Source organism: Parus major, chromosome 14 (assembly GCF_001522545.3).
Source record: "Parus major isolate Abel chromosome 14, Parus_major1.1, whole genome shotgun sequence".
Lineage (NCBI taxonomy): Eukaryota > Metazoa > Chordata > Aves > Passeriformes > Paridae > Parus > Parus major.
In genome coordinates, this window is record NC_031783.1 from 2,987,240 (window position 1) to 3,011,747 (window position 24,508).

The following is a 24,508-nucleotide window of genomic DNA, read 5'->3' on the forward strand; positions in this document are numbered from 1 at the left end:
CACATATTTCTATCTTCTTTTCTGTATAACTCCAGAGATTAGACTATCTTGATCTCTGATGAAAACCAGCTATTATTAATTCATCCTCCTTTAATACCTAGTGTTTTAAGGCATTTTTGTGGATTTTCAGCTTTTACATCTGTAAGATGGAATTATCATTCAAGTGAAAGATTGATCACGAGGCATTTTTCCCAATAAACTTAAGTAGTAAATGCAGCTGCTGTTCTGACAATCTCTGACAGAGCACAAAACACCACTGACTTAGGGGCTACCACCAGGTTTGTAAGTGAGCTCGTATTTTCTCAACTTCTAAGTAAATACCTTAATTGGAAGTTAAATGCTTTTACTACTGCCTATGAACTGTTTTTTAGGAATGCTGTTTAATCTTTTGGAGTGTTTGCAGCTCACTGGAACACCCCTGAAAGACCTGGGTCATTTCTCTCTCAGCCATGCTTGATGCTGTACCTATTTTGGCCACTGCTTCTCTTTGCTCAGAATATACCTTCCCTACAGACAATTTCCTTCTCCCAGACTTAAAAGATTTGAAGGAATTTGTCTTATCAAGAGCCTTAATCCAACTCCATGTAATCAGCACTCTTTTTTGTCCTCTGGAATTTTTCATGGTTCTATTGGCTCTTTCACTTGCTCCTTTAAGATCACTCCCATTCACAAAGACTACGTAATTTGCAATGTTTAGTTCATATCAGATTTATTCTTTTTTCTCACAAACAGTTCATTATACCTCTAAAATAGACACTGTTCATCTTTCAGAACTACTTTCTTTTTAACTCTGCAAATCTGCTTCCTAAGATTTTCTGTGATTAAGGATTTGGTTTAGATTTCCATCAGGAATTGCATTAATTCAATTGGTGGTACTATCCTTCCTCATACTTTAAATTATTATTTCTTTTAGTTTTTTCCCTGTGCAAGTTTTATCTGTATCTTTTTCTGTGAAGAAAAAAACCTTTCAGTCTTAGAGAAACTTTCTTTTGTTCCCTTTCCTCATGCAGTCCTGCTCTTCTTTGTCTTTCCACTACATGTCTGGAAGTCAGCAGCAGCTCTTGTGAACCAATTAAATTGGCATTCAAAGCTGGTTATGCATTAAACCACCCCTCAGCAGACTGACTTTTTTGGATAGCAGTTTTGGGTATCTCACCTACCTCAACCCTGATACCAGCTCAGCTGGTGAGAGCCAATAATGCCAGGGGTGTGGGTTTGACCCCTGTACAGGCTGTTCACTTAAGAGCTGGGCTCCAATGATCCTTGCAGGTCCCCTCTAACTCAGAATGTTCTGTGAATTCCAAGTGCTGTAAGACCTTGCTTCCATAATTTGATAGGAAACTCTGCAAAGAAGCTTTGCATTCTCATGACTTTCAGGAAAAGTCATAAACAAGAATGGTCTGTTTTTTAACGCATTTTGTAATGAGCCTTCTTTTCAACATAACTTTTTTGTTCAACAACACTCTCCTTGTATTTTTTTGTCAATTTCATTGACTTGTCACTTAACTTCAACCTGAAAGGTCAGCAGACTGCTTTGTAACTACTTTACATTGGCTTGAGCAGCCTTATTTGGTCCCAAGACCACAGATTACATTGATACCAAACAAACCTGATGACTTAAAAATGTGTAACAAATGCTTAATTCAAGTGGGCTGCAGCATTTTGACTTTAATAGCACATTTATCTACATAATTGCATGGACAGATTTTTTACTTACACCTCCTTTAATTTAAGATACAAATCTCATAGACAGAATGGCATCAGTGTAATCACACAAAAAGAAAGCAAAACCACTGTTCCAGTCACCTTTCTTTGTCTTGTAGGGTCCTCCACTGGGGTTTATGTCTTGCAAGGGGACAGACACGACCTTGGCCAGGCCAGCATTCATCATGTACTGATAGAGACGTTTGAAGGTTCTCTCACAAAGGCCCTGATGCAAAGAGAAATGGCAAAAGTCACTGAAGCCCAAAAGCTTCACCTGCTGCTGAGTGGTATCAAAGGCACTCATACCACCTGTTCTTATAACACTGTATCTTGGGCTAGGATATCCATGAGAAACTTTTAGTGCAGAACCTGAGATGTTCCTGAGCGTCTTGTATCCCTCCAGCTCTGCCATCCACACAAAGAGCAGCAGTGGAAAAGTAAGAACTGCATGATGACCTCTATTGACAAAAGGTTCTTGTGGCTGTAGTTGGAACAGAACTGCTTCCCTGTGACAAACACCAACAGCAGCTCAATCTGTTATGTTTTTAAGATCCATCTTTTGATATCCTAGCCCAGAATTTTGTGCAACTTTAGAAGCAGGTTGTATGAATGAGAGCCTTTGATACTCAGCATCTAGATTCTACTGAGTGAGAATTTGAAAGAGTAATTCATCTCACCAATTCTTCCCTCAAGTTTCTTAATGTATCCATCTGGTTTGAACGAGCACTTAGCATACTTGAGAGCTTCTCCATCAGAATATCGTATTTGCTCCTCCTGACCAAAAAAAGAGAATTATTTTACATGTAAGTATGCATATAACTTCATAAACACGAGCTGTAGCTCTAGAAACTGTCAGTCTCTAGAGAAAGTATGCTAAGTGTTCTCAGATTGGTTCAGGAATCCTAGTTTTCATCTCCTACTGTGAATAGCACATGAGATAATTTGTCTCTAAGAAAAGAGCTCAATGAGGAAACAATGACTAAGCCCAAGCTGTTACTTCACTGGCAACCCACAGAAGCACAAGTTCTAATCATAAACAAGATAGAAAAATGAAACAAAAAAATCTACTAGAAATGTGTTTAAGTGAAAACAGTAAAAATTAACAGAATGATTAGTGGTACAAAAAGAAGAGTTATGTTTATGTAGGCAAGAGACAGGCACTAGAAGAACCTGCTGCTTAAAGCTCCAAGACTTAAAAAGCTCCAAGTTTTAAAGTGTCTGACATTTGGAAGAGGAGTTAATAAATTGGAAAACGTCAATTCCAAAAAACTTTGATGGTTCTGTGACAACAGAACAATCCCTCATCACAGTAAAAGGTCAAAGTGTACCCAGGAGACCCTTAAACCATACCTATCAACATGGAAGCGAGTCAGGAGCAGCAGAATCGAGTGCTGCTGTGCTCCGCTCGGCAGTCGGATGACGTGGGACTGCATCGTTATCAGACCACTTCTGTCCAACACTCTCCTGTGATAATGAAGCTTTCCAGCATCCACTCTAAAGAAAAGATGGCAAGATATCTATAGGAATAGGAATTTCTGCAAACAAGTTTGAATTATCCAGCACCCAGAACACTTTACCTATGTTACCTATGCCCTTAGTAACACATGCTAATTTTCAAAGTTACTCAAAACCCAAAGTCAGGAAGTGCCACAATAAAGAAAAACTGTGAAATTTATTTTCATAGTTAATCCAATTAAACAGAGAAATAACTCTGATTTTCACCTAGAGCCTTTAGGCACACAGTGTCATGACATGGTTTGATGAGGGGGTTGAATCAGCACTGTATCTCCATGCCCTCCTTTTCCATCCTCTCTTTCTAACTCGTGGTTATGCTGCAGTCACTGCCCTCCTTGGAAGAGCTCTGGGATTCATTTCCCTTCTTGATGAGCTGGCTGGGGCCACCAAACTGACAGAAAATCATCCATAAAAGTTTTCCCCTCTGTCCCTGTCATCTTAGTTACCTACAAGAGCCCCCTAAGTGGCAAAAAAACAAAGCCAGGTGATGTGCAAGCTACAACCCACTCATGTCCTAAAAGCAGTGAATCCTTAGAGCAATACTGATATGCTCCAGAACTTCAGGACACATCCAGAAGTTCTCTAAGAAGGTGTGTAATGCTCCTCCATCAGCAAGATACAGGGCCTAGTCTGGGAGCTGATAACTCAGGCTCCCACTCAGTGGGGGAGATGTCACACAGAGAAAAGATGTGGGCAAAAGGTGGCCATCCAATAATCCCTTCAGAACTTGGTAAGATACTTAGATAGCAATTTAGAAAATGAAATGAAAAACATTTTTCCATCCTAAATTTGAAGAAGAAATTATTTAGAAAAAGCAAGAACTTCCACAAATTAGAAACCTGTGTATTGACCCACCAGACAGGTTTTTGGGTCTCTGAGAAAATATCAGGAAGGACAATGAACTCAAGGATGAGACCAATACAGTGGTACCAAACAGGCTCCCAGAACCAAGCACTCCTGGTACTAAGAATGAAACACTACAGTACAGATGAGAGTTCAAATATTCACAGGAATACTTAAAAACAACCTTGGGATTAATTCTCAGAGCAAGACACAAACTTACTTGAAAGCCCCAGTGTGAAGGTCCCTCTGAAGCTCTCCCTGCCACCGAGCTCGGCCCAAACGCTCCAGAATGCAGTAGGAAAAGTCAGGAAGTTTCAAGTCAGGGTCCCCCTCCCAGCCTATTAAAGCTCTGTAGCGCTGCTCTTGGGAAGCAACAATGACTAATTTCTCTCCCCATCTAAGAAACAGCAGGAAAAGTAATGTATTGTTACTGGCTCCATAAAAACAGACAGATAAATCCTTTTCTACAAACACCATTGTTGATATAATTTGTACAAACTGAGTAAGAAGTAAATTTTAGAACTTTGAAGTATTTTAATGCCAAGGATTTCACTCACTTTTCAACAGCTTCTTTGTAAGTGTAACAAGGCTGCAAATCCTTCTTCCTTATTTGATCAGTGATATCTACTCTCTCTTTAAAATACTGGCAGGAACCTTGTATGCCATCTTTGTTGTCCAAAATCATGTGGATAGGATAAATATCATCTGAAGAAACAGGATCTCTTTTGGATTCCAATATTCCTGTTTCAAGGTCTATTTCTTCATATCTGAAATAAAAGCCAAGAGCCAGTATTTAACTATGGAAGGAGTAATACAAGATTGTCACGAACAACACTGATACCTCTAGGAAGTGTCTTGGAAAAATGAAACTCTTTTGAAACCTCCAAACTGGAAAAATACGAAGAGCAGAGCTGCACTCCTCAAGCATGACCAAAATTTTTCAGCATGGAGAGTGCAGGAGGGAGATGCATCATTTAATCTTTGAAAACCCAAAGATATGGTGGGAATAAGAAAAGTAGTGGGAATAAGAGAATCATACAGTTCACAGGTAAGGAAAATGACAGGTACATTCACCCTGATGTCCAGGACAAAAATTCTGCCTGTACCTAAGTAGCAAGCAGTCATTTGACTGGAAATCAAGCCAGGACTGATATACAGCTCTCCTAAATCATAGTATAATCAAAATTGGAAGAGAGCATTAAGATTATCCAGCCATCCACCAGCACTACCACTGTGACCCCTAAACCCCATCATCCAGCGCCGGATCTTAAACACCTCCAGGCATGGTGCCTTCACCACCTCCCTGGGCAACCTACTCCAATGCCTGACGCCCCGAACAGTGAAAATGATTTTTATAAAGCCTGAACAGCAGCTCAGAGCCACCCTGGGCCCCGCCTGCTGTCACCGACTACCCAAGCGCTGCTTCAGCAAAGCCTGGGCGAGAAGGGGCAGCCCCTCAGCCGGGCCGAGTTTAGCCTGGTAATCGGGCCGAGTTTAGCCTGGTAATCGGGCCGAGTTTAGTCCGGCGACCAAGCCCACGTTTAGCCTGGCGGCCAAGCCCACGTTTAGCCCAGCAACCAGCCCCGGCTTCTCCGGCGGCAAGGCTCCGGGGTCGCCGCGCTCGCTGCCCTCACCGGTCGTGCAGGCGGAGCGGCGGGCGCGGCCGGGGCAGGAGGTAGAAGCGCACGTCGGGCTGGGCGCTGAGCGCGGCCCAGAGCAGCTGCTGCGTGTCGGGCTCCAGCGGCAGCGGGAACGGCGGCGAGCGGACGGTCAGGCGGTGCCAGAGCGCAGCCACGGTGATGCCGTCCAGCCCCTCCAGGGCCACCTCGTCCAGCAGTACCCACAGTGGCTCCATGGCCTCCATCCTCGCCGCCGCTTCCGGGCCCGCGGCGCGCAGGAACTGACGGCGGCACAGACGCGACCGTCGCCAGGGAAACCGAGCAACAGGCCCGGCCGGGGCCGAGTCTGCTCGGGGCCGGGTCTGCCCGGGACCGAGTCTGCCCGGGGCCGGGTCTGCCTAGGGGCCGTGTCTGGGGACTCTGCCCTGGGATCTGCGTCCGTCCGGGGTCTCGTTCCCCGGTCCGTACCGGTCCGGAAGCTCTGTCCCGGGGTCAGTGTCCGTCCCGGGTCCGTGTCCATCTGAGCGCTCTGTCCGGGGTTATTGTCCTCTGGGGACTCTGTCCGGGCTCTCCGTCCTGGGTCCTTGTCCATCCTGGGGCTCTGTTCGAGGTCAGTGTCCGCCCAGTGCCCCTCTCTGGTGCCTCTATCCCGGTTCCGTGTCCATCTGGGGCTGTGTCCGGGACTCTGTCCCGGTTCCGTGTCCATCTGGGGCTGTGTCCGTGGGTCTATCCCGGCTCCGTGTCCATCTGGGGCTGTGTCCGTGGGTCTGTCCCGGCTCCGTGTCCATCTGGGGCTGTGTCCGGGGTCTGTCCCGGCTCCNGGGTCTGTCCCGGCTCCGTGTCCATCTGGGGCTGTGTCCGGGGTCTGTCCCGGCTCCCTGTCCATCTGGGGGCAGAGCCGAGGCGGGGCCGGGCCCCAGCCGTGCCTCGGGCTGTGTCCGGGCTGTGTCCGAGCTGCCCTGCTCTCGGTAAGAGACACAACACGCGGTGCTCTCTTTGGTACAGAGCTCAACGAAACGTGCTGGTGGCACATCTGAACTTCTCAAAGTGCAAGAGCACACCCCGACACAACTTGAGGCAGCGGTGTGGTGAGGACTGCTGGAAAAATTAAGGTTTCCTGAATGGCAAGCCAGGTAAAATCTTCAATTAAACACTTTAAATATATACAGCCTCAGCAGTGAATAAGGTGTAGGATGAACTGATCTAACGAGTGGTAGCAGCTCAGAGAATTCCTTCCACAGCTCTTCTGCTGTGCCCCAGGGCCGTCTTGCTTGCTAGGTCTGGCATTATAAACTTGTTATAGCATATGACTTCTACTTTTAGTTTTTTTTGGTTCTTCAGTAGATTGTGAAGGGTTCTGAAAATAAGTAAAACAATTGCTGTTTCCTCTGTTCTTTCAGGAGCTTTATTTACAGCCCTGACAGCTTTATGCATGGTTGAAGGAGGAATGTTTTTCAGTTTATAGCCTTCTCATCTATTGAGGGTGCAAAACCAGTGGTACTCCATAATAAATCATTCAGTGTGACCATTATATTCTCATTTCAGGTACATGTTAAGACATGGTGACTGACTTTGATGAAAAACATGACGAATATTTAATATCCCTTCAGCAGAGAAACCGGTAAGATTTGCATTTGTTACCACTTTGGGTATGAAATATTTGTTGTATCAAATATCAGCAGCTGTGATGCAAAATCTGACTTGCTGTGCCTTAAAACATTCAGGTGTTCTCTCTTCTTCCCTTTGTTTTCTAAAAGTTCTTATTTCTAAATGAGATCACAATGTTTCCTCAGCATTTAACATATAAATACATCTATTAAAATAGTTACTTTTTCCACAGCTGACAGAAAGATTTTTGTTTATAGAGCAAGAGGTTGTAGATTCAAAACTGGCAGCTCATGCTGTGTGAGGCTGTAGTTATGAGGCACAGTTGTTATGTTGTCAGAAATACAGAAAAGTGGGAAGTAAGGGCAGCCAGGTTGCCTTTGCAAACTCCAGAGTTTCTCAGACAAGTTTCAAACATTTATTTTCCTCTTTGTTCATGTGCTCCTGACACTATACCGTGGACAGATGAACTTCATAGCTTAATTTAGAGGAGTCTACAGAACTTTCTTGCTGGATTCCTTCCTTTAACACAAGTCATAAGATTTCTAATCAAATTCTATAGCAAATTTGGTAAAAAGACCTTGAAGGCCACAATTATGTTAAAAGACCAGACGATTTTTGTGACCACATGTTTCTTTCCTATACAGTACCCTAAAGCAGTTTTAGAAAATGATAAAACCAGTTTATTTAATGGTTAAACTAACTTGCATCCTTGGTATCAGAGCTCTAATTCTGACTGCTGGGGATGTGCTCTTGGGAAAAGGTGGCTGGTGTCACAACACAGACATGTGGGGGACTTTGGTTTGTGGACTGACCCATCCTGGAGTCAGAGGGAAACCAGGTGGTGCAGGGGAATGCACAAATTGTCACCCACATGATGCCAACCTCCTGGCCTGCATGTCACCTCACCAAAGGAATTAGCATGGTCTGGCTATAATCCATGGTGAAAGGAGAGAAGATGAGAGTTGGAAGAGGGAGTGCAGCTGCTTCACTGAAACTGAGCCCATGGAAGGGCATTATTTTGATTATTTTAACCAGCATTTAATTTTCTGGTATCTCTAACTGCAGTATTGGCTGGGGGCTTTCCACCTCCAGTTTCAAGCCACAAATCATCTTTTTTTTTATTCTTGAAAAGAGGCCAACAGTTTTTAAGCTTTTTGAAATTCTAATTGAAATTCTTTAAAATTCTTAAGAGGAAAGGTTAAATATGCAAAATACAAAATGGAAGAAAGAATGTGAAATTAGAAATAACACGGGAAAAATACCAGAAAGGAAAAGCTTGGTCAAACTTCATCTGTCATCTGTGTGTGGGTGCTCATACAAACATTACAGAACAGGAACAGACCCTGGGAGATGTATTCTGAAAGGGTTCCTTGAACTGGGAAGGTATTTTTCAGCTTTGTGACATGGTGTGTTGTTGTATTTATTGCTGATCTGACCATCTGTGTATGCACTGTGCAAGGATGAATTATTGGCCTTTCTCCTTCAGGCTGCAGGAGCGGTTAAAAAAAAAAGACCCTGTGCAAATCAAACTGGAGCAGTTGGAAAAAGGATTTTCTTCATATGTGAATGGAGCTAACTCTGAGCTGAGAAAGCACCGCAGGAAAATCATCCCACACAGCTCCCTGAGAAACAGGGCCAAAGCCACCAGGACAAAGGGTGAGTGCCAGAGCTGTAACTCAGTCAGAGTGTCACTGTCATCCAGGGACACCAGGCACCACTGGAGCCTGGTGGGATGAAATTCCATGGAAATCGGATTGCTTAAGCTGGTGGTGTGTAAAGAATAGTCTCTGCAACACCCCATCAATTTTTTACTCAATCCCTCTTTAATTCCAACATTTAACTTCCCTGCCTCTTCATTTGTTAAACAGCTCTAACTAAAAGTAGAAGATTAGAAATGTATACAAATTGTCAGTGGAAAATAATGGTATACCTTTGACACATAACACCATAAGAGGATTTAAGATCTGATGGACTTCAGTGTTATCCAAGTCTGGTGTCCTGAGGACAAATGACATTTGATGACATAGGCTGTAATCAAATTATACCCAGCAATAGCTTCATTAAGCTCATAAATTATGTTTAAGCCATAATAGTTGTCTTAAAAGGGTAGCTAATCTTTATTTAAATATTTGAAGTAAAGAAAATTGACTATTTTTTCCCAGTGATTAGCTGGCTTTATGGAAAAATGGGTATTTTGTTTCTAATTTCAGTCTGTCTGTCACTGAGAGCAGTGTAGTGACAGGAATAATTTTGCATGCATGAAAGTATAAAATATGAGCTTACTGGCCTTCTAATCTATTTAGCATAATGAAAAGAAAGTTGATTTTACTAAATCCCTGTGTAAAGCAGTTTACCAGCCTTAGTCTATTATGTTCACACTTGCTACAACCTATGTCAGAGTGTTTTTTTAATGTCTGATAGCCTGCTTAAGCTTCATTTTCACCTAAAAATGAAGACAAAGAGTTAAAAGAGTTACCTAGTATGATAATTTATTGATTGAAGGTATATTAATCTCAGCTATACTGGAAATTAACTTTTCCTTCATTAACTGTTCCAACCATGTCTCTAACTTCATTTCCTTAATTTGTTTTCCTGCTACACTGGGCACATAGTACTTGTTTGGAGGCTTAGGTGTATTCAGCTTGTATAATTTCCTGCAGGTTATGGGGTGGTGATGAGGAATCAGCTTGTCACCTGGCTCCACTGCTCTCTGTGAGAGTGAAACCTTGTGTGTAATGATGTAAAAATGGTCCTGTTCTTGGATACTGGGGAATGGTGGAAATTGGGTGCTCTGTCACACAGGGCTGATACATCTTCAGGTAGCTAAAGAGGGTGTAAATCAACGTCTTGGACTTTATGCTCCAAAAATTGTGAAGAGCTATTGTGGCAGCAGTTCTAGTAGAACTCTGTCAAGAGAAATTTCCTCTTAAAGTTCTGCTGTGCAGTTGTCATGTCTCAGCTTAACTAAAATTCTTTATTTCTATGGTCCCTTAAAGCCATTTGCTTCAGCCAAGGTAGAATACATGTCCTGGGGATCTCTGAAGACTCCAGTTGCAGTCTCTGCTCCTTTCCTCAACTCCATCAATCAGAGACTGTAGCACCAGCTCTGCAGAAGATAAGTCAGTGTTTTGCTGTTTCTTAACTCTCCAGTAGTGTTGTTTTAAACACATGAAGCTGCAGTGAAAGATACCAGCTGCACCATCATCTTGTCATTTTTCCACTTCCACTTGGATTTGCCACTGGAGTTCAGAATGGGAGTCATGCTGGTCTGTATGAGCTGCTTGCCTGGGGGTTCTACCTTGGCAATTTTGTGGTCTCTTTCATTTCTAGGCATTTCTTCTCAATGATTGAATATGATTTTACTTACAGGAATGATTCCTAGCTGAGATACAGCACTGAGTTTTCTTCCCTATCCATCTCCCATGAGAGTTATTGCATCATTTATTACTTCTAAAGCATCCATCTATGGGATTAGTCTTCACTGAAAAATTAGGAATGGGTGGTACTTAATAATCCAGAACAGGCATAAATCCCTCTTTCTGGTTCCTGAAAGTGTCATCATAAATCTGTTTGTCAGGACTGTTTTCTTTGTGTTCCCTAGGAGTAATTACTGATAATAGTGATTGATAAAGTTTTTATGCATAGGATTGGCAATGAATTAAAATAAATTATGGGTTGGAGGGTAGTGAAGCTGGGCTCTAGGTGTGCTGACATTTCTTTGGGTCTATAACCCACACATGGTTTCACAACTCTGCTTGTTGTTCCAGTGAATATCTGTGTGGTCACCAATGTGGCTTGAGGGTAGTGTGGGGTCTGCTTGGGTTAGGATTAATATTTTGAGGATGTACTTCTCAGTCTTTGCCTTGTCAAACAGGCACTGACAGCTCAAATCTCTGAGGGAATGACACCAGTGGAGCTGTTCTGTGTGCCCAGACAGGTACTGGTTGGTATTCACATCCCATCCACCCCATGGGAGGGATATTTTTGATCCAAAGTAATGTTTGTTGCACAGATGACTTGCTTAGCTGCATCAACCTCTGCCTGGGATTTCAATGACTATTTTTCCTGACTTAGAGAGACCTGGTCACATGAATCCATCACTAAATAGAGTCATGGGCTCACAGAACTGGGAGGGACCTTAAAGCTCATCTTGTTCCACCTCCTGCCATGGGCAGGGACACCTTCCACTATCCCAGGTTGCTCCAAGCTCCATTCAGCCTGGCCTTGGATAATTTGAGGCCCCATGTGCCAGGGCCTCATCACCCTCACAGGGAACAATTTTTTTCTAATATCCAATCAAACCCTGCTCTCTGTCAGTGTGAAGCCATTCCCTCTTGTGCTGTCACTCCATGACTTGTAAAGAGTCTCTTCAGGCACTCAAGCAGTTCTGAGGATGAATTACTCTGCAGTGGTAGCAGGAGTCCTACCATCTCCCCCTTTCCTACTTACATTTGCAGCACACTTGAGGGGCTTCTGGGCAGCTGCTTTGAAGAGATGGATTCTCAGAGAGTGCAAGGGAAGGGTGCTTCCAGTTCTCTCCCAAAGCAGTGACTGAATCCAGCCATGCTTCTCACAGTGTCAGCTCAGGACAGTTCACCCTCAGTGCCAGCAGAGCCAGTGCAGCAGAGCAATGCTGACAGGATTTCTGATGTTTCTTGGGAATAGCCTACTGGAGTAGCAAGAGCTCTGGTTGGAAGGGCTGTTTCTCTTCCTTGGAGCAGTCCACTCCTGTTTTGGGCCTCTAAGATGGAGAGATACTTTGTGCTGGAGCATCAGAGCAACATCATGTAATGCTGTGATCACTGCAAATGGACATAAGCAAACACTGTACCCTCAGGATGCTCCTACCCTGGGCCTGTTCCCTCCTGTCTGCTTGGACAGCTTTTGTGCAGTCTCCTAGTGAACCAGATTGCCCAAGGGCCTATAATTAAAGGAATCTTTTATGTTTTCCCACAGTCAAAACTTGCCATATCTATTCTCTGAACAGTTCACTGCATAGGTGCATGTAGGGTTGTCCAACCCCCAAAAAAGAAAATATGGCACTGAGAGCTGTAGTGAGCAACCTGATTTAATTCAAAAGTAAGCCCTGCTTTGAGTGGAAAGCTGGACTTGGTGACCCCCAGAGGTTCCTTCCAAATGAAATCTTTCTATGATTCTATGACCTTTGTAGGACAATAGCTTCTTTTATTGATAGTGCCAGTTCTTGCAGCCTTAGGGTGACCATTAAATTATGGGTTTAAGAAAAAAGGTTTTGCATCAGCTGTTTTTCTCCTCTGAGAAGAAATGGAAGCTGTAAATCTGTCTTGGCCATAGGAAATGAGATGCCTTTATTTAGGATGCTACTGAGAGTGTTGGTGATGCCTTTGTTCCATTGAGGACAGTGATGTGACCTGCAAGTTGTTTGTCTCCTTCTCTCAATCAAAGCATCTTCTCAGAAATCCATTGTTCCACTCTAAGCTGGGGCCATTTCCAGCACAGAGATCCTTAGTTCTCCTTGACCATACTGAGATTTTTTGCAGAAGTTCCTGAACCAGCTCTTCCTTGCCTTAGAAATGAAGGATAATGGTTGTTTGTACATTTACACATGAAGAATCCTTCTCTGCGCAGTATGTTAAATTCCCAACACATTCTGTTTAATTTGCCAATACCTTCTGTTTCCTTAATTTTGAGACTAAATACACAACTCCTTTGTAAGCCCAGCATATCACCTGTTGTTCTTCAGAACCCTGTCTGTCAGTCTGCCTTTGGTAGTTTGGTTCTGGGCTCAGCTGGCTTCCTCAGACAGGTTACTTTCTACCCAGCTGGGGGTCAGAATGATGTGTACATTCTGTTCTAGAAAGTATTTCTATATTTTCATATCAAGAAAGGTGGGGTTTCTCCTGCTGTTAAGCTATTGTGTCTTAAAAGAATTTATTCTCTTAAAAACACTTGATGATAACTGTCCCTGAAGAGGTTCAAAACTCCTGCTGCTAGAATTGGCCAGGTTCTGATATAGGATGTCTTTGCAGCTGTGGATTCCATTCATGTGTCACATTTACTCTTCTGTCCTCAGCTGGGGGGAAAACAAAAACCCATAAACCCACGAACAAAGGTGTCTGTTTGTTGTCTAATAGCATATTTCTGCTTTCTCTCTTCTGTTTCCTAATCCTTGTGTGTCCCTACTGAAGAAGCAACTGAGCTAGAAGAGAGTGGGCTGCCAGAACACAGCTCTCAGACTGCCCCAAACAAGATACAGCGCAGGAATTGGCTTCAGGTATGGGACAGGTGGAAGAAATTTGGCTTTGAAATAATTCTTAGGTTGCAAATAACTTGGGGGGAAATTGGTTGCAAGTGGTACAGAGTGGGCAACTGGGATTCTCTGAGTGGCTTGGTTTGGATACTGACAACATGAAATACTACCCTGCCCACATTTGTGTTTGATTGGAAGCCTGAAGAGGCAAATCTCATTGAAAGGGTTTGGTTTCAGTGACATTCATCTCAGAAACTTCTGTAGCCTGGACATGAGTGGCTCAATGTGTCCTCCAGCAGAATAGCTGCTGCTGGATGGCTCTGATGGCACCCTAGGGAATTTATCTAGTGCAAAGGACAGAGAAACTAATTTTGAAGAGACATCCTTGCTGCCTGTTCCTGCTATTTTCCACCCTGCAACAGGATTGAGGGACAAAGAAATGTAATTTGCATAATTTGAGTCATAATTTGTGATAAATTATTGTAGATCATAAGAGAGGGAAATGCATATAAATAAAAATATTGCATCTATAAGAAATTTGGAGCCATCAGCTCCGTAGTTGTTGGTTCACCAGAGAAATCTCAGAAGAGAAACCTATTTTCCTGTAGCCTAAAGAAGGATTTGAGTTAACTTGTCAAGGACTTAATTAAAAGAATAAATGTGAATTCAGAACAATAGAGACATGTCACCCAAGTAATTACACTACTTGATTAGCCATTGGCCTGCCTGTGTGTCCAGTCTGTGCTTGAGTGATGGGATTAGAGGTCTTTGGCACTGTGGATCAAGTGTTTGTGCTATGCAGGTTTTCTTTTCTTTCAGAAAATACTGCACATTCAAGCTTTAAGGCTGCATTAGTTTGTTTACCACCCTTACTGCTTAGTTGAATTCATTTTCTCAGCTTCCATTATGGCCTGTCAGGACTTCTTTGCTGAATTTGCCAGATGTGTGGCTCTGCACTAAAACCTGGTTGCTACTTGGGACTAGCTTAGGATGATTCCTTAAGACTTTTATCCAGTTGGATGTGAGGATGGGAGTTATTACATCCTTATGAACAACTAGAATTATGTAGCTAAAGAAAAGTGCAACCACAGACTGGGAAGGAGGTTGTGCCAGATGGCAGTTTCCTTTCCCAGTGATTTTCCATGGGGATTTTTTGGATAACTAGAGGAGCCAGCAATTCCTGGCCAGACCTGTCAGAGTTGGGCTGTGCAAAGGGATGCTGTGAGGGGGAAAGATAGACTCACTGAAAGAATTCACCCAGGTTGTCTTAGGATATTCCCTCTGGGATATCTCTGCCCCTGGCACTTAGAAAATGCTAGAGGAGTGTAGGAACAACAGAGAGCAAGGTTAAATATCACTGTCCACTCTGGGCACAGCAGCAGCAGCAGCAGGTGGGGAGTTTGACCAGGGCTGTTAAACATAACTCAGGAGCCCAAAGGTGAGCTCAGGGAGGACAGAAACCTTCTGTGGAACAGAGGGGAAAAGCAGTGCTTGATCATGCTATTGTTATATGAAGTGTGATGGTTACTCTTTTTGTACTGCTGATACACAGAAGAAATTGAATTTCTTTGAACACTTCTTTTGACAGAAAACTGTGGCGATTAAAACAGAAGGAGGAGGTAAACTCTACATTAAACCATCTCTGGAGTACTCTGATGATTTTGAACCTTATGAAAGCTTGAATGTGGAGAGCAGCAATGATGCTGATGTTGGTCCTCTCTCCCAGGTACAATTGGCAGTTGCCTTCTGTTGTTCATGGCAGTGTCATTTGAAATGTGATTGTGTCCAGGTGTCAGCCTTGGCTGGAGCACCCAAACCCAGTCTGTAGTGGTGTCTTCATCAGAGAATTTTGCTTTGATGAGATGTCACAAAATGAAAGAAAAAAAATGAAAAGTAAAGTTTCTTGAAAAAAATCAAGTCTCAATCAGCAACACTACAAAATGTTAAACCTTATTTTTAGGAGGTGGGATATTGTCTCTGTTGGGTTGAATTGAGGTATTTCCTGCAAGGAGACTCATTCAATTCACTTAATGGTTGCCTAAGTGAACATCACTCCTGGGTGTCAGGTTAGAGAAAGCTGAAAAAACAGCTTTTTGTGCCTTTAGCTTGGTCTTTAAATAATGATGCTAAAATTGTTGCATGTCATTGTTTTACCTAACAAAAATCAGACTATTTGAAAATGTTATAATCAATGCAGTTGCTTTGCATCAAGGGTTGTTGTTATATTGACTGTGCAGCCTTCCATTTGATCACTAATTGCAGTTTGTTCTAGCACACTTCACAAATGTGAAAGAAAATGAATCAATGAACAAAAATTTATGAATGTTTTTCTGCCTAACCAATTAATGACATAAATAAAGCTTTTCTGGGTAGTGGAGTAGCATCTATATATGAAACTGTTTACAGATCTTACCACTGATATCAGACAAAATTCCCAAACACATTTTCCTAGCTTGCATCTTTCTCTTGTCCCTGGATTGCTCTTGCATTAATGATTATTTTTTCTCTACAAGCTGGTAACTTGTTTACTCTGATGGATATTTATATATTTTATAAATATTCTTTAATAGGAAGCTCATAATTTTAAAAGAACCCCTCACTTTTTATTCAAGATGGAAATAATTTTGATTTTTGCTGGGGCTATAATGTGTTTTTTTTGAATGTCTTGTTACAATGCAGATGCAGAGGTTTCAAAGGAAAAGAAAGCTTGTGCAATTTCCTGTCAAAGAGCTGGAAATATTAGTTTTGACTGTCATAAAGACATGCTCGATATCAAGGCTCAGGTTGCTTATAAACCCTCTTTTGAACCTGACTTTGTCTGCTCTTTGTAATATATTTCTGTCAACATGGATTTCCTAACAAGTGTAATCTGTAGCAGCTTGAAACTTTCATTGCAAACTGAATATAGACTGTCACAGTTCATTTGTACCTAAGGTAGCTTCAGGTTTTCATTTTATACAGTTTGCTTACCTATGTTTATCTCAAAACTCTAATACCAACGACAAAAAAAAAAGCATTTAAGAGATGCAGGGTCTTTTCTTTTTGCATTCATAAAAGCCCACAGCTCCTGCATCATCTGTGCTGTTTGTGGTGTGTGATGAGAGAGGCAGGGAAGTTTTTTCTACAGTAAATTTCAAAATAGGTTATTTTTTTGCATAAAATCCTGTTACAGTGTGTCCACTTCAAAAAACTCAAACTGGGAGCTTAGCCCATTAGACCCCAGCTCTTTTTCTGCTGGTTTTTGAAGTACAGATGTGTACAAGGCAGGACTATTATCATCTATCATGTGCTTAAAAAGGAGTTGCTGCTACATGAGCTTGACAGTCTTGTGAAGGCATTTGGAAATTTTGGATTGCAGCTACTCTTCAAATAGCAAGGCACAACTGTGAGACTGCACAAATATATGCCTCTGCTCTCCCCCTTACTTGCTTTTTTGTAACTTATTCCTAAAAATTGGTTTTGCACATAAAAACTCCTTGGCCTACAGAATGTTCCTGCTGGTTACTGATGAGAAGGAGCACAGGAGTTGTAGGATGACTTTTCTTTACAAGCCCTCATCAAAAGAGGCCAGACATGACATAGGAATGGGAGTATTTTTAGCTGCATCACAGCTCCGAGTTCATCAGATTCTTCTTTCTCCTGGGGAGGAAGAGGCAGCCACTCTGGTTTATTTTAAAATACAAGTTTGAGCTTTTCTGACAGATGTGTTTATATTGTAGCAGGAATTGAGAAGCAGCTTGCAGCACAGTGTGGAAGAGGAGAGGATGCAAGAAGACTCCCTTAGTGATGATTATGACTCTGTTGAAGAGGATGTGTTTTTAGAACCATCTTCCACTGAGGAAGCAATTACAGGCTTTGAAGGCCTTCAGTTGGATAGCAGTGGGGCATTGCAGAAGGAAGGTTCTGAACCTCAAGATGCTGGGAGATGCTCTGGTCTTGATTCTGGTGCCCCAACTGTGCTGGAGTTCAGCCAGGATCAAAGCAGTAAGTCTGTGTCTTCCATGCTACTACAGTGCTACAATAATCATTCTTTGAGGGAATTACTTTTAAGGTTGATCATTAGGAGTTATTCCATACCCTCCTAAATTCTAATGCTCTTCAGCAAACCTGTTGTTTCCATCTTCTGGTTTGGGACACTTGCATCCTCTTGTACTTCATTAAGGATTTTTTGGTAAATCCAAAAATACAGACCTGGTTACTGCACCTGCATTGCCAACTCTCTCTAGACACTTGAACTGAGATTGTCTCAGACTGTCTGTGAGATTTATCAAGAAATTTTCATGGTTTTAGGTATATTTTTTAACTGATTTTGCAGTAATTCAGGCAGCCAAATCTTCCCATTCTCAGCTTTATTTCACATCCTGGGTTCTGGCTGTTTGTCCCAGTGTGTGCTGTTCATCCCTGTAACTGACATGAGCCACTTCTTTTTGTCTCTTTCTGTCTCCTTTGGAGACCTCAGTGTCCAAGACCACAACCAATCATCAGGTCTCAAAGATTATTTAACAAAGGGTGGAGAGTTCAGACAGAAACCAGACCTAGACCTACTTTCAGTATTTCTCAAAATTCCCTCCCTACTCATTTCCGGTAGAGTAATTGGTTTTGGGTTTTTTTGTTTTGTTATTTTACTATTTCCTTTTCTTTCCTTTTCCTAATCTCTAGTTAATTGCAGAAATTCAGAGGAACAATATTGCAATAAATTAAGTAGACTTTTCTTTCCTTTTCTTTCCTTTTCCTAATCTCTAGTTAATTGCAGAAATTCAGAGGAACAATATTGCAATAAATTAAGTAGAGGAGTGTTCCTTTCATTATCATAGATGTGAGTGGAGTGTGAATGGGGAGAGGAGCAGAAAATGAGACCAGAGCAAGGGATGGAAGTGTAGTGAGAACAAAATCACTGGGAGAGTGCAGGACTTTTTGTCCAGAGAGAAATTTAAGAGGTTTGATGGAAATAATAGAGGCATTAATAATTCCCAAATCAAAAAGTGAAGAAGTGCTTATATGAGCTATTCTAGGCAACCCTCTCCCCCTCTGAAACTTGTAAACAAGACAACATTTGCATCTGTATTTTAAGAATTTGCTTTGGTATAATTGTGTTCACAAATGACTTGGGACTTCTTTTTTATTTTTGCTTTTCTCGACAGTAATGCAGGTAAATATCTGTCAGAGATGAGATATCCTGGTACATTATAATACTATTTTTATTTTGTTTCACTGAGCTACTGCCAGCCATCCATATGTGCTTCTACATCAATAGAACAGTGTCAGTGAAAGGGAGGAAAATCATCACTTTTAACTATGCCAACATAATTAAAGTGGCAAAACTTTAGCATTCAAAATCCAATAATTTTTCCTGGGCTGGCTGCTTCCACCTAACTTTAAAGTTTTTTATTTCTGTTTCCTTTTTATCTTGCAGAAGTGAAGCCAGTTCGAGTTCTCTCAGCCAAAAGAAAGGACAGTGCTGAAGTTTACATTCCTGTCAAACCAGTCATGCTGAAAAATAAAGGCACTCGGCCACTCTCTGCTGAGTTCTTGCACCAGGACAGACATAAAACAATTTGTTCTAGTAAGAAATAAGAATATATGATGTCAATAAGGAGAGTTTTTGTGCTTTTCCCCCCTCTGGCTCAGATGCAGTTTCAGCACACATCTGTCATTATGTGATTCTTTTAGCTGTCACTGCCCTTTTTTTTGTTTTTGTTTTTAAATGGGATTTTCTGTGCTTTTGTTGTTGTTTTTAACACCTCAAATGTTCTGACTTCAGTGAAATTGTGATAAAGTATTAAAGCCTGTATACTTTAATTTTCTGCCACATCTTTACCATCTTCCTTCCCTTTTTGCTTCCACAGCACAAGATTTGCCCTCTCCCTTTCAGTCCTTGTTCAGTCCTTGCTCTGTGTTTCCCATTTCCCTCATGGAGGTCGATTCCCTGTGGTGGTATTAATGGACAGATGTGTTCTCCCAGTCAGCAGTTGATGTTTGGTGGAGGAGTTTAACACAACAGATGTGTAGCAATACAAAATGCAGAGTTCTCTACCACAATTAAGGCACAGTTTTACACTTCATGACAAAGAGCCCCGTGGCTGCTTGGGACTGTACTTGAATTACACCTTGAGCACTGAGATCAGTCTGCAGTGTTGGGTAGATATGCCAGTATCTAGGACCATACTGGAAAATGTTTTTCTTGGACTGGAGAAGCCACTGCTTCTTATTCTAAAAATCTGCTGCTAAGGTGTGGTCTTCAGCTGGGGAAAAGCCTCAACAAAACACAGCAAACCCCAAATGTAGGGGCTGAAGTTGTGACTGCAGTTGTAGTTCAGTGCAGTCCTTAACAAGTCTGATCAGCTTGAGTTTTGAAAGGTCTGAGGTGAAGTTTTCAGACCTGCCATACTCTGTGGTCAAACTGCTCTTTACAAAAAAGCCAGAATCCAGATGTGTCCCAAGAAAGCACTAAGGCCAGTGGTTTTGAAAAGGCAAATAATTAGTTTCTTAATTAGCAGAAAACCAAGCAGAGAAAAAGAAGTTAATTCTTTTTGGCTTCAGAATAAATCCCTTTTGTAGCTTCTGAGACCCTCACCCACCATCTGTTGGAGCAGATGTTGCTTTGACTTCCCAGAGATGTGTGCAGCATTTTCTCAGGTTATAGTAGTGCTGTTTGGAACTGTTTCTGTCCAACTACTGTGATAAAGCCCAAATTAATTTCATTTCAGGGGGATGGTATGGTACAGAAGAATAAGCAGGTCTTTATTCTATCCCTGTTTTTGCAGAGATGACTGATGGTTGTTTAAAGTTTTCATGGGTGTATGTGCAAAGAGTGAATGCACACAAATCTCAGCTCAGTTTGAACTTCTTGTCTTTTCAAGGTGGACTTCATGTTATTTGCTCTGTGCTCTCCTCCCTGCAGCATTGAGAGCACTCTGGCACTTCAGTATTTCCCCTCACTCTAAATGTCTGTACAACTTGAGTCTCTTCTCTTCCCTTGACTTTTAAAGCCCTGAGATATAACCACTGTGCTTCTCTTTTAGTCCAGTCTCACATCATCTGTTGTTAAATTTGATTTCCTTTCTTTCAAACCTGTTTCTAGGCTGTGATGTTTCTGTTTCTCCATGAAGTTTGGGAAGATTGGGATTCGTGTGGGCATTGTGATGACTGCTTAAGTGATAAGGTCATTTCTTTTGCCTTGTAAATAACAACTCCTAACTCCCCTTGTTTTGCTAGAAGTCTCTGGGGATTCCTCCAAAATAACTGAACACCCCAATTACAAATTCCTGCTGTGCTTAAATTATATATACTTCTTTTTAATGGACTATTACAAGGCATTTCCACTAAATACCAGAACAAAGCAATCTAAAAGCATAAAAATTATGTTTCTCATTTGCTGGTTTTCCTCTTCTTACGATCCTGTTTTAACTGTTGCCTAAAGAAGATGTGACTTGGTATCTTAACATAAAACCAAAGTGGGGCAATTCAGCTTCATTTGGGCTGGTTACAGACTGCTTGCAAAGCCCCATGTCAGTAACTGGATGGGAAGTTTCAGATGTTGGAATGTTCCATACTTGTATGTCCTGAACAAATGAGTATTTTTTTTTTATTTTTTTTTGGTTCCAGAGCCCTTAAGTCGACCAGAAACATCCCTTTCACTAACCAGGAAGAGTATGTGTGAGAAGGATCCTGACTTCTCTGTTTCAGCTGTTGTTCAAGCAGTGCAGATTGAAAATGAATTCTTGCAGGGAGATCTGCAAGGGCAAGCAGTTGCCACAAACCCCCAAGAGGTATGGCAAAAAAAATAAAGCTGTTTGTTCAAGTAGCAAAACCCCAATGAGTTACAATCTCTTACACATTAGGATTGTGTATGAATGAATGGTGATTCCCCCTAAGTGTAATTCTATTTGTTTTATTCTTCCAAATGGTTGTTTGCTTTAATCTGCTTCCTCAGGTTGGCATCCCACAGCTCCCTCTTGATTACAGGGATCACTGAGCAACTGATAGACCAGCCATATGATGTGTCTATACAGTCAGATGCACAGCTGCAGGCCCACTTGAGCCATTTTCATCCTGCAAGCTTTTGAAACAAGGCAATGTGTGATTTCCATCCCAATAAATCCTGCCTTCCTCCAGGACTTACTAATATGGGCACTGCTCCCTGTTTGTGCATGCTCTGCTTTTGGAGCAGAGCTGTACACTGCTGGATCTCACTGAGGACAAGCTGGGGAGGGTTTTCTGCCCCAATGTGTGTTCATTTCTTACCTCCAAAAAACCATGTTTAGAAACTCATAAGCAAGGAGATCAACAAAAATCAACAAAAAAGTTGAGTAGAGTCAGAGAAAGAGCCCATAGCATTGTAAGAATGCAGCACTTTTTCTCTGTTTTCTCTTAGGTATCTTACTGATAGCTCTTTATTTAAAAAAAATTTTTTTATGCTAATAGCACTGAAGGGTTTGGGGATTTTTAAAGACTTTATGATTTTGGAGGAGAAAGTCTAGTAGACCTGTGCCAAAGCTTTGGTCAACCCTGAGTCCTACCAAATGTACACAATGAGATTTTATGTATCTATATGTGTGTGTGTATTTTCTAGTACTCAGCCTTTGCTTCTGTGTTTTCTTCCACACAGAAGATCAAGCTCCAAGTTCATCTTTTTCATTGCAAATCAAGACCAATTCCATTAAATGTGCTTTAACTTTGTATAGAGTTACAGATCAGCTGGGCCTGAACTCTTCTTCCAGAGATGCAAATTGATGCTGTTTTGGTGTGACCAATGTGAATGAAACATGTTCATCTTTTTCTTACTTAGAAAACATCTTCTGTTCCATCTATTCTTTCTGCAAAGACTGAACCTCCAGAAAAACGCCAGACAAGGACTACAGTTACCAGAACTGTGGAGAGATTCTGCCCTTTTGGAAGCAGGTATATATATATTTTTATATATGTGCTTTAGGATAACTTCCTTTTCTGAAGAGAGGTTTTTTAGAATGCCACCAGTCTAATTGCTACACCTGAGACAAGTGCAAGTAGCAAATCAGCCAGTGCAGCCTTGGGCCACTTTCTGTGGAGCAGGATCTGCCAACATCTCACTTTATTTTCTTCAGATCACCTCTGCATTCTCTTCTCCCACTCCCTCAGAACCAGCTGGGAACTGGAGCCCAGCTTTTTAACCAAACTCTGCGTATCTAAGGTGGAATGCTGCAAAAGTTGTCATTCAGTGCATGGGTACATTTTCCTGTGGGGTTCATCCTATCATCTCTTCACCTTTGCACCAACCATTTCTTAAAAATGCAGGAATGATGAGGAAATAACCCAGAACATGTTGTTTCAGACAAAAGAAGAGATTCCTGAAAGGCTTTGTGGAGCGTGGGAGCCATTCTGTCTGTGACAGTGACAGATCCCTGGCTGGTGGCAAAGCTGGAGTAAATTCCAAGTGGAAAAAGAAGGTTTGTGCATATGTTCACCATAATTGGTGCTTCCCAGTGTTATTGATACAAAAGTACATTGAATGAGCTGTGTCCCTCAGTTCTGCCCTACATCAGGTAATAAATCTATGGCAAGGTAAGAAAAGGCAATTTCTCACTGTTCATCAGAATGACAAAGGAATCAGACAATGAACAGAGTTAGTTCCCTTCTCTTAAGGCTTTTTAAGAGCAGTATTGGTATAACCCTGAATGATTGATTGAATGTCATCCAAATAGCCTCGACTTTGCAATCTTTTTGCTTCTGACCCATCAGTTTTGCAGTCTGAACAATTTTGTTTCACATTTTATTGGTTGGTCACTGATGTTTTTACCATATTTCATTTTGGTCCAGGTGACAGCCAGTAGGGAAGTACATGATCCCATTTATGTGACTATGGAACTTCTTTCCAACTGGGGGAATCCAGCAAACGTGGGCCTGAGCCAGGTGGAATTCTTTGATTTACACAATGAGAGGATCTTTGTGTCTCCTCATGATGTGGACATTCGAAATGCTGACAACGCAGGGGATTTGTGCTGCCTGGTCAATAAGAACTTAAAGGTAAGACAGCTTAGTCCTGGATGTTAAAATCTCTCATTATAATTCTCCTATAATACTCTATCTCCAGGTTTTTTGTGCAGAAACATTTTGAACCTGATTGAATAACAACTAAGTGAGAATTAAAAAAAATACCTACAAATATTGCTTCTTATTAACTAATCCAGCTCTCCTGATCAAGATGTTGCTATTCAGTTACAATTTTGTTTTAGGACTGAAATAATCCTTGTGATCTCAAGGTACAGGAGCTTCACTGCTAATTTTTTTCAGATGGATAATACAAATTTAAGTAAATTTATAATGAAAATGTGCCTGTTTTCTCTTGTTCCCTTGTTATCTTTTTACCTAGGGAAGAATTACAGAAAAATAAGACTGTGTAGATAGTTTTGAACAAGAGATTAGGAAAAATATATGGCAGGTAAAAGTCTTTCATGGCTCTTGTGTGAGATAGTAAGATGAGGAGATATGAAATGCTCCCATACTAATGACAATGGCCAAAAGATAGTGACAGGTGTGAAAGAATTAGCAAATGTCCACAGCCTTTCATACAGCCATAGTTTCATTTGTGCTGCACATTCACTCTGTGCCATTTTTCATGGGCCTTCAGAGCAAGGATTCTAGTAAAAAATTAGTATGATTTTAGTGGATGAGGATACTGAAGGAAGTCTATTAAAAACATAAATTACAGCTCATTTCATGCTAATGGTGCTTTTCTGCTCACAAGGTAGATAAGATTTGAATGAGGACAAATATGGAGCGTTTTGAAATTTAGTTGAAACTCCTTATGGAGTATCATTTCCAGATAAATATTTTTACCTGAAGCATCTTCCTTACTGTCTCCTGAAAATTGTAGTTTGGATCTCATGAATACCCATTCTCCTTTTTAGGCTGTTCTGGCTGGCAGATGGCACTCAGTAGTAGTGGTAGTAGTAGCAGTTGTTGTAGTAACTCTCAGACTCTTTAGATATTTGAAAATAATATAGTAATACAT

General features: G+C 41.6%; 2 protein-coding genes across 7 annotated transcripts in view; one reads left to right on the forward strand and one right to left on the reverse strand.

Annotated features, from left to right (window-relative positions):
• Positions 1 to 5,947, reverse strand: part of GTF3C1 (general transcription factor IIIC subunit 1) — a 37,647-nt gene extending 31,700 nt beyond the window's left edge. For both annotated transcript variants that reach the window (XM_015642663.2, XM_015642664.2), the window contains exons 1-6: positions 5,697 to 5,947; positions 4,620 to 4,829; positions 4,283 to 4,459; positions 3,055 to 3,198; positions 2,382 to 2,478; positions 1,807 to 1,930 (exon numbers count right to left, since the gene is read on the reverse strand). In XM_015642663.2, coding sequence (XP_015498149.1) covers positions 1,807 to 1,930; positions 2,382 to 2,478; positions 3,055 to 3,198; positions 4,283 to 4,459; positions 4,620 to 4,829; positions 5,697 to 5,926 — 982 coding nt within the window. In that variant the 5' untranslated portion in view covers positions 5,927 to 5,947. The remainder of the gene's footprint in view (positions 1 to 1,806; positions 1,931 to 2,381; positions 2,479 to 3,054; positions 3,199 to 4,282; positions 4,460 to 4,619; positions 4,830 to 5,696) is intronic.
• Positions 5,948 to 6,017: 70 nt separating this feature from the next.
• KATNIP (katanin interacting protein) overlaps positions 6,018 to 24,508 on the forward strand; it is a 56,345-nt gene continuing 37,854 nt past the window's right edge. Inside the window, exons 1-12 of one of the 5 annotated variants that reach the window (XM_015642668.3) lie at positions 6,018 to 6,291; positions 6,687 to 6,814; positions 7,227 to 7,302; positions 8,776 to 8,945; positions 13,457 to 13,542; positions 15,107 to 15,244; positions 17,241 to 17,502; positions 18,932 to 19,081; positions 21,124 to 21,287; positions 22,307 to 22,419; positions 22,829 to 22,943; positions 23,314 to 23,520. In XM_015642668.3, coding sequence (XP_015498154.1) covers positions 7,241 to 7,302; positions 8,776 to 8,945; positions 13,457 to 13,542; positions 15,107 to 15,244; positions 17,241 to 17,502; positions 18,932 to 19,081; positions 21,124 to 21,287; positions 22,307 to 22,419; positions 22,829 to 22,943; positions 23,314 to 23,520 — 1,467 coding nt within the window. In that variant the 5' untranslated portion in view covers positions 6,018 to 6,291; positions 6,687 to 6,814; positions 7,227 to 7,240. Of the gene's footprint in view, positions 6,292 to 6,686; positions 6,815 to 7,226; positions 7,303 to 8,775; positions 8,946 to 13,456; positions 13,543 to 15,106; positions 15,245 to 17,237; positions 17,503 to 18,931; positions 19,082 to 20,599; positions 20,681 to 21,123; positions 21,288 to 22,306; positions 22,420 to 22,828; positions 22,944 to 23,313; positions 23,521 to 24,508 lie in introns of those variants that run through there. The other 4 variants (XM_015642666.3, XM_015642667.3, XM_015642669.3 and 1 more) reach the window with 4 other exon arrangements.